Raw genomic sequence first — 16,489 nt, 5'->3', positions numbered from 1 at the left:
ACGACAGGGAGTTGTGGTACAAACTGGCCCCCCTGCTGGACTTCCTACCAGACGACAAGAGGGCGGAAGCCCTAGGGATCTTGCAGGAAGGAGAGGTGGCGTCGGACCACGCCATTACGATTGCGACGGACATCGCTGACACTGGATTTCGCCAGTTGGGCAACGGCGTGTGCCTTAGGCGGCGTGGATGGCTAAAGGCTACCGACTTCCGTCAGGACGTGCAGACCAGAGTCTTGGACATGCCGTTCGACGGAAACAACCTGTTTGGGAAAACAGTGGACGATTCCCTTCAAGCCATCAACGCGGTCACGGAGACGGCCCGGGCTCTTGGGGTTCTCCAGCAACGGCGGCCGCCCTTTCGGAGCGGCGGAGGCAACAGGGTGCCTCCAAAGGTTCCAGCGGCGAATTTTCCACCTACCGTCAAGCGGCCCGTTCGTCGTCACAGGAAGCTTACAGGGGACGAGGCAAGTCAGGCGGACCCCGCCGTCGTCGCCAAGGAGGACAAGGCGGCAAAGCCTCGTCGAAGCAGGACTGAACCGGCCGTGGGGTCGGGCCCCCACCGAAGCACCCCGGTGGGAGGCTGGCTGGCGAGCTTCGTCAGCGTGTGGGAGTCCATCTCCACCGACCGTTGGGTGCTGGACGCCCTAGCTCAGGGTCACGCGCTCGAGTTTCTAAAGAGGTGCCCGCGCGTCCCCCCTGTGGCCTCTTCTCTTGGAGGTAAAGGCGATGCTCAAGAAGGGCACCATCGAGCTCGTCCCAAAGAGGCTTCGGGGCTCCGGAGTTTACTCAAGATACTTCCTCGAGAAGAAGAAGACGGGAGGATGGCGTCCCATCCTGGACCTATGACGACTGAACAAATTCATCAAGGCACAGAAGTTCCGGATGGTCACCCTCCAACACGTCCTGGGTCAACTGGAGGAGGGCGATTTCCTGTCGTCGTTGGATTTGGAGGATGCCTACTTCCATATTCCCATCCTAAAGGGACACCGAAAGTTTCTCAGGTTCGTGGTCCAGGGGCGTCACTACCAGTTCAGAGCCATTCCCTTCGGATTGAGGTCGGCACCCAGGGTGTTCACCAAGTGCCTTGCACCGGTGGCGGCGCAGCTGCGCCGAGAGGGGATCCACGTCTACCCCTACCTGGACGACTGGCTCATCCGAGCAAAGACGAAGGAGCTCGCCGTGGAGCACACGGCAAGGACCGTCCAACTACTCACGGACCTGGGATTCTCCTTAAACTACGCCAAGTCCCACCTGGTGCCCGTGCAAGACGCACTGTTTCTGGGAGCGAAGCTCGACACAGTGTCGCTTCTGGCCTCTCCGTCGGAGGAAAGGACGAGGGCCATCTTGGGCAAGGTGCAGCGGATGCTGGTTGCGGACGCGGCCAGGGTGAGGTCCATCAAGTCCCTCCTCAGAATGATGTCTTCTTGCATTTATCTCATCCGCCTGTGCAGCCTCCGGATGCGCCCGTTGCAGGAGTTCCTGGACGCGCGCTGGATCCAGACGACGGGCAGCTTCGAGGAGAGGATCACACTCGACGAGAGTTTCCGACGAGCGATCCGGTGGTGGGGCACCCGCGCGCATCTGACGGCGGGCATGGACTTCCAGACCCCCGGCCACCAGGAGACAGTGACCACGGATGCCTCCCTGGAAGGGTGGGGAGCGCACACCGAAAATCTGCACGCGAGAGGCCTTTGGCTTCCGACGGAGAAGTCCCTCCATATCAACATCCTGGAGCTCCGTGCAGTGTTTTGGGCCCTCAGGTCCTTTCTTCCGTCCCTCAAGGGCAAGGTGGTGAGGATCTTCACCGACAACACCACCACCATGTTCTACATCAGGAAGCAGGGCGGAACCAGGTCCCCAGCCCTGTCCAAGGAGGCGCAGGATCTGTGGCATTGGGCCGTCGCCCAAGGGATGTTTCTGGTGCCGTTTCATCTGGCAGGGATAAAAAACACCATCGCCGACTCGTTCAGCAGAGAGCTGCGCTCGTGCCACGAGTGGGAACTACGACAGGATCTAGTGGACCGCCTCTTCCGACGGTGGGGCACACCCCAGATCGATCTGTTCGCGACGGCGACGAACTCCAAGTGCCAGAGGTTCGCCAGCAGGTTTCCCCAGCCGAGGAGCATGGGCGATGCTTTCTCGTTCCCCTGGGAGGGCCTGTTTCTATACGCGTTCCCTCCATTGCCATTGCTGATCATGCTCATCAACCAGCTCAAGAGGTCACGGTGCAGGATGATCCTCGTCGCACCTGCGTGGCCGAGGCAGATATGGTTCCCGGACCTTCTGGACTTGTCAGCGTCCCCGTCAATCAAGCTGCCAGTGGACGCGGATCTTCTCTCCAGGGAAGGAGGCGCCATCCTCCATCACGACCCGAAGTCGCTGAACTTGCAGGCCTGGCTCCTGCAGCGTTAGAGTTTGGAGGATACGACATACCGGCCGACTGCAGAGAGGTTCTTGCAAAGGCCAGGGTGTCCTCAACTCTTAAATGCTATGGACACAAATAGAAGAGGTTCTCTGTCTGGTGCCACGCACAGAAGATTAACCCTCTACGGATTACGGCTCCCCAGGTACTGCCGTACCTTCTGACGCTGGCCAAGGCTGGACTGGCGCACGCGTCCATCAAGATTCATCTTGCTGCGATCTCCCGATACACCAGAACCACGGGGCGGACGTCTTTGTGGTCTCATCGTCTGGTGAAAGAATTCATGAAGGGACTGTTCAGATCGTTCCCGCCGGTGAAGGCTCCGGCCCCGGCGTGGGAGCTCAACGTGGTGCTGACCAAGCTCATGGGACCTCCGTTCGAGCCTCTGCACTCGGCTCCATTGAAGTTCTTGTCGTGGAAAACAGCGTTTCTTGTGGCCATCACCTCTGCACGAAGAGTGGGAGAGATCCAGGCCCTTTCCTGCAAGCCCCCGTACTTGACTTTTCACGACACGAGGGTAGTGCTCAGGACGCACCCCTCCTTCATGCCCAAGGTGCCGTCGGACTTCCACCTCAACGAACCCTTGGTGTTGCCTGTTTTCTTCCCGTCGCCTTCGTCGCCGGCCGAAAGGACTTTGCACTCGCTGGATGTGGCTAGAGCGCTGAAGTTTTACGTGGACCGCACGAAGTGTTTTCGGAAGACGTCACAACTTTTTGTGAACTTTGGACCTGTCAATCAGGGGAAGGCTCTCTCAAAGGCCTCCATTTCCAGATGGCTCTCCGGCTGTATTATGTACTGTCATCGGTTGGCAAACCGACTGCTGCCTGGCCGTCCGAGAGCCCATTCCACCAGAGCGATCGCAGCTACCACGGCGTTCCTATCTGGTGTGCCCTTGCTGGACATCTGCAGGGCTGCTACGTGGAGGTCGACGCACACCTTCACGAAATTCTACTGCGTCGATCGGGATTCCAGGGAGGAGTCCAGGGTCGGCCAAGCAGTGCTGCGCAATCTGTTCGCCTAAGGTGAGCCTGGTGAGGAGGTAAGAATTGCTTAATGTTGAGTTTGATGTAATGCTTAATGTTGAGCCTTTGCCACCTCCCGTGGTTGTGCATGTGTGTACTGCTATGTATTCTTTATTCATGAGTATGTGAATCCATGCCAGACCCCATGCTGGAGAAGGAACAAGTTACATACCTGTAACTGTTGTTCTCCAGCATGGGTCTGGCATGGATTCACATGCGAACCCTCCCGCCTACCCCTCTGCGGCTCTTCACTTGGTCATACTGCCACTTCACGTGCTACCAAATCTGAAGATGGCTGCCAGAGGCGGGGCTTAGGTAGAGGGCAGTCATTGGCTGTGGTCAGTATGACGCAGAGATCAGTGATTGGTTACTACTACGAAAGACAGATCAGAAACAAAACTGATACTGATTTTTTCTTTACCGAGGATTCCCAGCGTGACGACGGGGAATATTCATGAGCATGTGAATCCATGCCAGACCCATGCTGGAGAACAACAGTTACAGGTAAGTAACTTGTTCCATATGGTAGTTCTTGGTTTCAGGGCTGGGTTTCCACTATCATGGCACCCGTCAACAGAGATTTTATTGTTTCTCTACAAAACTTAAAAATCACCCCTTTGGCTGAAATCCAGCAGTGTATACCCCAAGTAGGACAAGACCCAGTCAGCCCCCAAGCATTCCCTCCCTTCAAATATCTCCTGAAAACCCACCATTTCAGATGATGTATGCCGGTGTGGCCAGCGCCAAAAGGCTATTTTTTCAGCAGTGTCTGCTATAGAACTAATCAGGCTCAGCTCAATTACCACTCACTCACGGTTTAATTGCATGTTTAAGTGGCTATTGCTATTCTGTTTAGGTAGCTGCCTTTAACCATGTGTGCTGTCTCTGGCAAGAGTACATTTTATGTAACAGCACAACTGTAATAAACCATTGAAGCTTTATTAATTAAATACATTGTTACATTTTAAAGAATAAAGAAATTAAATAAAATCAAACTGAAGTCATCTTGAGAAAGAAGAAATTATGTTAATGAAAATGTCTCTTGCATAACAAAATCTGATTTCAAATTGCAGGCCATCAATGCAAGCTTCATTCAAGAACACTTGCCGCTCATAATGCAGCAGCTTTCAGGCTTGGTGGTCAACCGAAGTATTACGACAACAGCTGGCAACCTGGGAACCATAGTACATATATTAGGAAACATTTCTACCATCGCAGCGGAAGCCAACATTAGCAGTTCCACTTTGCAGGTACTCATCCTGAGATTTTTTTCTTTGAGAAAAAATCAGTATATTTTCTCACATAGGACAAACTACCACTGCCAGGGGAAAGTAAATACTGTTCACTGTGTTTTACAGACGTAAATGTCTTATAAGATTCCTGTTAGTAACTTTTAAGAAAATGTGAGAAACTAGTGGAATTTTAGGAATTGTACTTAGCACTTTATAATGACCTATATAACATGCTAATACTTCATTCTTACACATTTTTATAAATGTTAAGGTATTTTTTTGTAAAATGTCCTAAGATTCTGATAAGGTTATTATAAGGGGAAAAAATCAAGAAATGTTTGTCTGGGCAGAATGAACAGACTGGTGTAGCTTTGAAAAGTCTATGTGTATTCCTGGTGTCATTTCATCCAAATCAAACCGTTAAGGAAAGTTAGATCACATGACTCTTAAACCATCAATGATATCACAGGAAGTGACATCACATGATTTGTGTTCGGGTGATGGACTATTGTGATATTGATGCAGCATCACGTTAAAAAATGAAGATTTTTAGGCTCAGACAGCAAGCTACTAGCAAAAGCTGAAGGCATACTTACTTTTAAAAGATCAGTTATATGTTTGGTTCTTCCAAGATGTTGCAAATAAGTCTGTAAGGAACGCCAGCAGCAACATTTTTATGGACTTCATTGATTCACAGTGCGTCTCCCTTTCTCATGGTTGCCCTGAATCATGCTGTTCCCACCTTCATCTTGTATACAGGCTGGCAACATTATGTGTTACTACTGACGTCTTCAATTGTATTCGCTCTCCCTCTTGCTTCTCCACTCTTTTTGACTGCTTACTCTCTGTTCTCTCCTCCTCTCCCTTTCTACCTTTTCCTATCTCCTCCCCTCCTCCCCTTACTTTCTTCTATGCACTTACTCTATCAGAATTGTCCCTGGACCTAGTATGATAGCAACCTCATCTGTCTCCTCTCCCCTTACTTGTTTTTTCCCTCTCCCGTTCCCACTCCAGCACTATCTGAAATGTCTTCAGGCCTAGTACGATAGTCGCTTGTATTGTTCCTCCCCTCCCTTTGTGCACCCCTCTCCCTCACCTTTTGTTTTCTCTGGCTCTACCAGAATTGTCGTCAGGCCTAGTACGGTAATCGCCTGTCTGTTTCCATTTCCTTCCCACCACTCCCCCCCCTTCCTTATCTGTCTTAGCTCTTGCACTATCTGAAATGCTGTCATGCCGAGTACGATAGTTAATGTCACATCCTTACTGTTCATGGCCTGTTCGAATGTAATTGTATTTTCGCTTGTTCCCTCCCTTGCCTTGAAGCGCTTTGTAACACATTGTGTATAGGCGCTATATAAATAAACTATCATATCATATCATAACATAGGGATAATGATTGCAGTATCTTGGCTGCCCCAAATGACAACCAGTTTTCCGGTCCATGGTCTCTTGCATTGGTTGGATTAGCTACTCTTTAATAAGGTTGATATTTAAAATGTACTTCAATTACAGTCAGAAGGTTTGATTGAATGGGTATTGAACACTGGGTTTGATTTAACGAGCAGTGTACTGTCAGAGCTGCTATGATAAACTATTTTAGTTAGATCATTAGTGCAGTGACTCTGGACACTTCTGGGCATCAGCCTTCTATTATTGTTATTTGTAACTGTTGGTATATTTTTTTTCTGTTATAATAATTGTATTAAAGGAATAGTGCAATTAAAAATGTTATTGTCCTGAGTGTTCGGGCATGTGGTTTTAAGCAAACCGTGATCGATTGTAAAAACATTTCCTATACACCTTACCTTAGTTTTCCTCACTTTTACACATGTGAAATCAACAGGCAGTGTGCAGCCTTCTTGTGCTAATCTTATCCATGGAATGATCGCACTAAGTTCAAGTGCCCCTGCGGCACTAAATCATATCACCCACCCCATCACTAGACGCGTACGGACCATTTCACAACGCGAATGCACGTTTCATGTCAACGTTCTCTGTGCGCCAGCTAATGACATGCCTCCATGGAAATGACAGGACGCCTCTTTCCTCAATAGGTATAAACAGACTGCTTCTCATCAGACAACATCAGAGTTGCTTTTTCAAACGTTTTACTGTTTATTTTTTGTATAGCCTGTCACTCTTTTCTGCTGTGGTCAGCTGTCTTTGTTGCTCATACCCCCTGCGAACAGAAACTTATGCTAGCATTACTATTGATTTCTATTTTGTTGTATAATGGCAACAATACAGCCCTACCAATACGAGCCAGAATATTCAGAGGCGGAATTCGTTGATAGAGAAAGATGCGGAAACGATGGCGCATCGGACGACAGTCGGGAAGATGAATCACTGGATCCTGAGCCAGAGCCTAGTCGCATGGAAGACATTGCCACCTGGTGCACCTGCAATCATTGCGAGGTCATGCCAACCGAGGAGGAGAACTGCTGCTGCAGAGAAAACTCTGGATGCTTGGCCTACATATCGGAAGAGGACAAACCACTGCTATGCGTTACCGAGCTGCATGACTTCAGGGCAGCCTGTCTCACAAGGTCCGTGTTGAGGATTATGATGGTGCTTATGCACAAACTTCGCGCAACACTTCGTCCTCGCAATCCAAGTAACGAGTAAGTGTACTTAAGATGTGATGTCATTTTGACCACTGAGGCCACTAACATTTCATGTTTGTCTCCTATATTGTCGCAACTTTGATCTATCACTGCCAAATGAATGTAGTCTGCCAATTGAATACATTGCTTTAGGGGAAATCAGAGTGTTCATCTTATGTGTTTTTCACGTTCAACTACAAAACAATATTTCTCTGTGCCCCAAACATTATGGATTGCATGTGTGTTCACTTTTGTAATGGTTCTGCACTTCAAAACCCGAGTTCATTGATCCATGAAGTAACATTTGTACGGGCAACTATGCCATAGGATACAGGGTGCATTTTCAAGTAAGGTTTGTACACTTATCAGGTGCATTTAATTACAGTATATGTGTTTCACAGGTGGTACAGGCTGGTGGCCTACCGTTCATTTACATTGTGGCTTCATGGGAGGCTTGGATTCCGCGTTCAACAAGTAATACCCGCCTGTGTCGTTGTTGGAGCCATTCGCAACAAATTCCCCAGTGAGAGTTGGACGGTGTCCGGTCAAAGGTTCGAATCCAAAAGGATCGAATGCCACAGGGGCGAGTCAATAGGACCGAAAACAAAAGGGTTGAATTTTTTTTTTCAATATATATATATTTTTTGGGTTCTGTATAGTAAAAAAAAGTGTTTTTTATCACAAAAACAGGGGTTTAGTGGTGGACACCCCCCATAAAAAATAAAAAATCGACCCTTTTGTTTTCGGTCCTTTTGATTCAACCCTTTTGTCATTCGGTCCTTTTCAATCGAAACTTTGACCTATAACCACAGTGGACAGTACAGGGGATTTCCCCACACTGCTGCAACCCGAAGTATATAATGTGTAGTATATTTGTGCCATCAACAAAATAAAATACAAAAGAGCTTTTATGAATAGTTGTTTCAATTTTTCTGTGAATCAAGGACACACTCACTTGTCTAGGAGGGACGTGAAAGAATGGTTGGCGCCCTTTTACGCTCACCTCCTCTGCAACAATCCATCCCCCCTCCATTATAAATGGCCAAGGTGCCAAACACCATGTACACTTCAAAGGAATCTTCCGCACAGGGGCCATTGTTTACATGACCTCCCCAGACCCAGTGTCTCCAGGCTCCCCTCAAGCAGCCCGCGCCCTTGCAATCCACATAAGTGTGTCTCCCTTCAGCAGTGCTCCGGCCCTTTTCAGCCCACCCCTTGCCCATCCATCACCCTTCCACTATGAATGGCAGTTCGCACCTGAGGCTGTGCGCTCCCAAGGGGGCTGGCAGGGTGGGAACGTCCAAGGTGCCAAACAGCATGTACACTTCAAAGTTTTTTTCTGCACAGGGGCCATTGTTCACATGGCCTCCCCAGACCCAGTGTCTCCAGGCTCCCCTGAAGCAGACCGTGTCCCTGTAATCCACATAAGTGTGTCTCCCTTCAGCAGTGTTCCGGCCCTTTTCTGCCTGCCTCTTGCCCATCCATCCCCCCTCCACTATAAATGGCAGTTCGCACCTGTGGCCGTGCGCTCCCCAGGGGGATGGCAGGGTGGGAACGGCCAAGGTGCCGAACACCATGTACACTTCAAAGGTATCTTCCACATAGGGGCCATTGTTCACATGGCCTCCCCGGGCCCAGTGTCTCCAGGGTCCCCTGAAGCAGACCCCACCAGAAACATGTCACACATTCATATACACAACCACTTTTCTAATCCTTTATAAACCCCTTGATATTTATCCGAAGAACATCTCTGGACACTGGAAGCCAACTGTTGATTGTGTTACCTGTTCTCCTGCTACTAACTCCCCTGCTTGCTGAATCTAATTGTTTGTTAGACAAGGTAAGGGCAGGTCACCTATTAACTTCACTATATTCATCTCTTTCTGATCTCAACATTTCTATCTATTTCGACCAAATGTACCCAGTAGTGTAATGTTCATTCATCTCAATGACTTTACCATTGTCTAATGTTTCATGTGTTCTGATCTCAATATATAGCACTTTTCATCAGTGTCCATTGTAATATGATGGTATCTTTCTCCTACCATGTCTATAAGCATGTTTCCTTTTGATGCATGAAAGTACATTCAACGGACGAGTAACACGTTACGATTTGCGTCATATCAATCAATTCTGTATGAAAGTTATCCCAGTGAATAAGCAACTACGCTACACAGGTTTTGCTTCTTTGACCAAAACAAACATTGCATAGAAAACAGGGATATAATTGCTTCAATCTCATGCATACAGTACAATTTTTTAGTAATTATTTATACTTTTCTATCCAGATTTTATAGAATTTTCAAGAATGCCTGCTTGTATGGTTTTGGGTTGCCGTTCTAGGAGCCATGTCAAAAGTCAGGGCACAATCCTGCATAAATTCCCGAAGGATATTGATTTAATAAGAAGATGGGTTTGATATTGTGGTTTTGCAGTAGACGAGATTGAAAGTATAGCCCAGGCTGTCTTGGGAGACTTGAGGGCCAATCGATTCCTCATCTGCAGCCTGCAATTTACCCAGGATATGTACGACCAATCGAAGTACACAAAAAAGCGTTGAACCAGAATGTTTCGTAAATTGCTTCCAAATGCAATTCCAACTCTATTTATGCACACACTGCCTCAAGTGAGTCCCGGATGATGAATTGATATGATAAGATGATATGATATGGCATTTATAACGCGCTGATGCACAGGTGTCAAGGTTGTCACAGAATTCCTCAGAACTGGAATTTATAGGACCCTGATCCCCTTCCTCCTCACCTGAATCTCCAGATGAAGGCTTTCGTCTTCGCCCCTTTCTTCTGGATGTCTTCTTTTTTTAGAAGAGAAAAGGCCTTCTGCAGTAAGAAGCCACCCTGTCTCCCTGACGTCACATGGATGCAAGGGATCTCCTGCCGAAGAAGCCGAAAGAGAGGAAAAAAGCCAAAGCTAAAAAAACCTCTCTGGTTAAGTCCCTTGTCGGAAGGCAGAGTTTTCCTTGGCAGGTAAGCAACGTTTCCAAGTGATGAACAGGAAGATATGAAGGTAATCGCTTCCAACGCTGAGATGGGAGAACAGCTAATCCCTGTAAATTCTGGGAGGCCAGGGTGAATGATGTGGCAACAAAGGACACAGCAGCGTACGAAACCTATGGGCAGCAGGCACCTCTAGGAAGGGAGCAAGGAAAAGTAAGGAGGAACAGAGGAACAAGGTAACAGCTAACACACAAAGGGAAGTAAAGGAAAAAGGATGAACGGGGAGAAAGGGGAAAGAAAGAGAGAGGCACTGAGGCGGCGCGGGGAGAAAGTACGGCTAGGAAGCAAGGCGGAGCTCGGGAAAAAAATAAACAGGAGAGAGGAAAGAGCAGAAAGACAGCTAAGCAAAAACAGGCTCCGGCGGAAAAGGCAAAAAGAAAAATATAGCAAAAAGGGACCAGACTGGAACCGGTAAAGTAGCGAGGAAAAGACTGGCTGAGAGCAAGCTCAAAGCGGGTTCGGAGTGCAAGGCAAACAAAGTTGCAACGCGCCAAACAAAACAAAAGGAGGAGCTAAATACGGAACCAGAGACAGACCGAAGGAAAGACTAGAACGGGGAAACAGGAAGCAGAAAAACTAGGATGGAATATTCTAATGGCGGCGAAGTCGCCATCGGTCTCCGAGACGCCAGGAGATCCTCTTTGAGAATGACGGTATGACAACAGGTGCTTCAAGGCGCGACGAGGCAAGGGAGGGGAACAAAAGGAGGACAGACAACAATACTACTAGGCCATGTGTCATTCAGATTGCGCAAATGCGTGGGAAGGGGGGTGGAACAGTGCAATACAAGAAGATAGCAATAAGTAAGTAGCGGCCAGCAAGTGGCAAGTGCAAGGGTAAGTGCGGACATCCAGTGTCAGGGGATGGTAGGGGGACTGTAGGGATACAGAAACAGTCCCCAAGTGTGGGGGTTTCCAGGGGGGCAGACCAGGTGTTAGACACTGGCAGGGGAGGGACCTGGGCCCGAGACCAGAGGGTGTCCAGGTAGCCAGTGTAGTTCAGATTTCAGCTAGAAGGTCAGCAGAGGAGAGGAGGAGAAAAGGCAGAAGCAAAGAGAAAGGTTTTGAGGTGCTTCCGGAACCAGAGCTGGTTCTCCTCAAGTTTAAGGGGGGGAGGGAGGCTGTTCCAGAGGGAGGCAGCAGCCGAAGACAGAGATCTACCACCAACTCGTTGCTTGGAGAAGCGACTGACCCTGAGGGAGTTGGAGGCGGATGAGCAAAGAGCTCGAGAAGAAAAATATTTAGGAAGAGAGAGTTGAGGTATTGAGGACCCAGGCCCCAGAGGGCCTTGTGGATGAGATGATGCAGAGAGTTTTGAACTTAATCCTCGCAGGCACTGGGAGCCAGTGCAGAGATTTCAGTCCTGGAGAGATACAATTCCTGGGCTTGAGGCCAGGGACAAGTCTCGCAGTCCTGTTTTGGATAAGTTGCAGAGGGCGGAGAGTCGAAGCAGGCAGATTTAGAAAGAGGCTATTGCAATAGTCCAGCCTAGAGAAAACCAGTGCTCTGGAGACAGTGAGCTTCTGGGGGACCTAGAGAAGGCAGTGGGGTACTGAACAGGTAACTTTATGCACGGATTGGTGCTTTCAGTGTAAATGTGTCTTACTAAAGTTTGCATGTGTACCAGATTGGATTAAATTTTAAATATACCACATTTTACTATACATCTGTCCCTGGTTTATGGAGCCTCAAATGAAGTAATTATTACCATGGAAAACAATACCATAGTGCCCTTCACAAGTAGCATAATGTTTTCGTAATCGGTTGCTTGACATGTAAATTCTTTTAGGAAAGCATACTGATGGAAGAACAGACCCTCGCAAGTGACGAAACCACTGACACGTCCAGTATACCAATGGTGAGCCGTACAGACTTGCAGAAGTTCATATTCTCGACAGTTTGATCTTCCCACATATCTAATGCAAATCTGATTTTCCCTTTTACCACTTCATGACAGTGCACTGAAAATGAAGGAGCCGGATTTTGCAGGAGTCAACAACAATTTCAAGCGCTTATCAGGTAATTTTATTTCACTTTTCAATTATGAGAATGTATTATGCATGGAATTTCAAATAATATGAAATCGTCTATGTATCCTGTCGGTTGTCTACACTAGGTGTCATTTATGGGTTTCCCTTTATATGTACCATTGTCTGCATCCCTTTGTCTCTGTTCCGTTTCGCTGTTTTCATCCGTACTAAAACAAGTACTGTGTTACAGGGGGATGCTGGTATTTCGACTACAATTACATCATCCAGAGTATGATCTATGCGTTCTTACATTTCCCTTAAATGAAAGAAAGTAAATCCTACAAAGGATACTATTAGACAGTGGGATTCATATAAACGTTCAGTGTTTCAAACTTTTCTGATTTCAGTTCCAACGTTACACTTCCTCCCTAATGCAATATACGTTGCTAAATGTTTGAGGGCAACATTACAATCAGTATGTTTTGCACAGTGATCTCTGATCAAGTACACTTGCCATCAATCATGTGAAATTTTAAATGTATATTTTGACAAAATGATGTACACTGTTTGTGAAGGTATGTGTGTATGCGCTGTGTCCGATGAAAGATTTTAATTTCCAATACGAGTCACTTTTGTTTTTTTTAAATGAATATTCTATTCAAGGAATGTACACAAGATGTAGAATTAGAAGCGGAGGCACATGGATCAAAGGTGGTGGATCAGCTTGCTGGTGCGTTCATTACAGAGAAGACCACATTTTTACAGGAAATCAAGAAAACAAGGGTAACCAACAAACAATTTCGTTTTTTAGAAGTGTTTTGGACTGGTGTTTTCTTCATAACATGTTTTTGTATTTAAAGTGCTATCTGCTATATGTGTGCTAGACATTGAACATGTTTTTACAACACATATCATAGAGGCCCAGAAGGAAAGGAAGTATAAAGACACAGACAACAAATGAAACCAAAGAAGTTGCTTGCCAAACAGATTTCCCCATGGATCAACTACTATTTGAGGTGCAGCGTGGTGCAGTCAATAAACAGCCTCGTGATGCTTATGCCCAATGGCCAGAAACTGAATTGAATGTGACCGGCTAAGCCAACAAAGTGTTCTTGGACCATTGCTACAATGTGAGAACTCGACAAGATGAAACTGAATATAATGAAAATGCATTGGAATTCCTTGGAGACCACTTTACGCAATCTACACCTGCAAAAAAGTTCCACCCAATAAACATTTGAGTTTGACGGTTTTTCCAATTCGTGTGCAAATAACACAAGCAGAACTAACAGAGATTGAAGCTTCAACGCAATTGACCGATGAACTTGCCATAGATCTCGACTTCAGTTTGGCTATTTTGGGCGATGTGTCCACCACAGTTGAGTCACAAACCACATTCATGCAGGATTGAATGGCTAATAAAGGAACAAAAATGCATTGTATTCGACAGCTGCCTGGTAGACATTGTACTGATGCTGAAATGTGTGGGCAGCCATTGGTGCATGTGTCTCGTGTATTACAAGGCACTAACCTGAAAATCCATGCTAGCTGGTCCACCTCCATCATACATTTTCATGGTCCGCACAACTGATGCTAGGCAGAGGGCCAGCTGGAAATCTGCTATGTTCAGCAGCTTTACTTTTCAGTGGGCCGACTTTCAGTAAACTGCCTAGTTTCTGTCAATTTGTGGGAGTTCAGTTCCTTGCTAAAACCTAGTACTACAAATATCAATGAGAATTCTCATTCCCCGCTATTAGTCAAGCCTGGAAAATTGAACAGATATCAATTTAAAGCACATTCTCTGGAAAAAGGCTCAGGCTAGCCACAGCCCCGGATTTTCAGCAAAGTACTGCACAAACAACTTTCAAGACATGGAAACTAAAAAAATGGTGAGTTCAGAGATCCTGCAGGTGTCCCAATGTAAATCCTCAGTAGCCATGGCAAAACATGGTTTCATAAAATCCCTCGAACGTCTTCACTCGAGGGGAATGCAAATAGACCTCATAGCCACTGACAGACATGTTTCAATCGCCAATAGCCAAGGCCATGCAAGAGCAGTTTCCAAACATTTGTCATCAATTTGATGTATGGCACATTGCCAAATCAGTGAATAAAAAAATCACAGCTGCTGGTTAAAAAAAAAGGTTTTGGAAAATATTTTACAGTGGTCTCAGTCTTTCAGCAACCATCTTTGGTGGAGCTCCAAAACTTGTGAAAATTCTACTTGAAAAATGGCGCTCATTGATGCACCCCTGCTCCAACTTTCACTCATGGACAGAAAACCAACATTTTCACGAACGTGCACATGGTCCGGTTTCACAAGGAGCAGGAACGCAAAAACAAGTGGTTGGTGCCTTGTTCACCTCCACACAAAGCTCTTGAGAATATCGTGTATGACAAAGAGACCTAAATGGACTCACAGAATTCTGTCACACTGGAGATTTGGAGGAGTTCCACAGTATGTGCCTAAAGTACAGGCCGAAATGGTTGCATTTCGGCATAGACAGGATGCAAGCCAGAACATTACTAGCCGTATTAGCGCATAGCGTGAACCTAGGAAGAGAACAATCGAGAACTGATGGAAACTTTGGTATGCTTTGTTACACCTTGGCCTTTTCAAAACAAAGCAAAAAGTGGGTGGGAAAGCCAATATACGAGGAAATGGAATTCAATTTTGTGAAAGATCTCACTTTGACTGTGTTGGCCATGGATACTCATGGAATGGATCCTGATTTTGTTCCTCGGACACATACATTGCTGCAAAACATTGCAAACGAGCCCTGTCCACCTAAAGCTGAACTTGTTGAACAGTTGTCTTCCGGGTATAAATAATTTGCAGCAGTGTGCTCACTATAACTTTTGGGATATGTTCCCCAATGTTTGTACATTGTACACCAACAATGGAATGCTATTAAACTCAAATTTCAATGCTACAAAAAGTATTAAGAAGTGTTTAATAATGCAGATTTAATTCTGTTTATGATACATGAATTAATATCTTTTGCCTTCCCTTCATTTATATCACTGGTCCTCGAACAATAACATACATGTCTGCGGTTGCTAGGTGCCTGTAAATCCCTCTGCTACACCTAAACCACATCCACACATGCAGTGCATGGCTCTAGGCATTAATGGCCTAAATTGTCTTTTCAAATGTACCCTCTTTGTGTACTTTTTCCCCCGCTCTTTTCCCCTTCCCCCTCTACTTGACTTGCGTGATCATCTGCCCTGCTTAGGTCCTCAAGATATAGGTAGACATGTGTTGATTTTTGGGAGAATATATTACTATATGTGATAAGGGCTGTGATGTGGGTCCTTGACTGATCAGGGCACAGGAGGGTCAGATGGTTATCAGCATGAAAGGAACTGCGGGGTCTGAGCTGGTGGGCTGAGGCCTGGCGGGGTGGAGGTTGTTAGTGCACAGGAAGTTCAGTGGAGATGAATGGGCACTTGGATTTATGACTTGTCAGTGTCTCGTGTTATCCGCAGAGAACATTCCTCTGCGAGAACAGGGCGTTTGCAGACGTGGCAATGGGGAGGAGCTGATCTGGGCTTGCTGAGCGAGCCGCTGTGGATGGGAGTGCTGCATTTGTACATAGAGATGGATTTTCGGCCCTAGTTGAAAGATGTCATTCGGGCTATGTCGTTCGGGGTATTTCAAAATGGTTTGCTAATGCTGGGCTTGAAACTGTTATGTATGTGTTATTTGAGATGGGCTGTGGTGTAACGGTATGTTGTGGGGGTTGGTTACGCCTCCCCCCTTGGGCATTACATATGTTATGTTTCGAGAGTGACGATCGAGGGGGGGCATGGATCGTCTACTTCCCAACACTAGTAATATCGTTGTCTCTGTCTTCCCTCGGTTCCCTCTGCATTGTGTCGTCGCACCTTGAATCACTTGTGCATTGGCGCATTATAAATGCAATATACTATCATCATATGCTATCACAGTCTGTTTCAGACAGAAACAAATGGAATCTTCATTCACACCAGACTTGCAGTGGCTTGTATTATCTGTTTTACTGACCTTCAGTGTAACTGGCGGATGCCAGCAAACAATTCGTAACATTTTCGAACATGTTTCGAAATGCCACATCGGTCGGCCCGGCTCATTGCTCCCATGTAGTGAAGGTCACTTTGTTTGATGTTGCTTGTCGGGAGTTCACACCAACGCGTCTTGTACAGTTTGTTTTAGATTTATGGCTTTACTTCACAAAAAAAAAA

General features: G+C 46.7%; 1 protein-coding gene across 3 annotated transcripts in view; it reads left to right on the top strand.

Annotated features, from left to right (window-relative positions):
* Nucleotides 1–16,489, top strand: part of LOC138453204 (adhesion G-protein coupled receptor F1-like) — a 926,758-nt gene that overhangs the window by 534,981 nt on the left and 375,288 nt on the right. For all 3 annotated transcript variants that reach the window (XM_069605833.1, XM_069605832.1, XM_069605834.1), the window contains exon 10: nucleotides 4,518–4,694. In XM_069605833.1, the coding sequence (XP_069461934.1) occupies nucleotides 4,518–4,694 (177 nt within the window). The remainder of the gene's footprint in view (nucleotides 1–4,517; nucleotides 4,695–16,489) is intronic.

Source organism: Ambystoma mexicanum, chromosome 4p (assembly GCF_040938575.1).
Source record: "Ambystoma mexicanum isolate Mex_15411 chromosome 4p, UKY_AmexF1_1, whole genome shotgun sequence".
NCBI lineage: Eukaryota > Metazoa > Chordata > Amphibia > Caudata > Ambystomatidae > Ambystoma > Ambystoma mexicanum.
The sequence above is the reverse complement of the archived record's forward strand: the minus strand, read 5'-3'. Positions and strand labels throughout refer to the sequence as shown.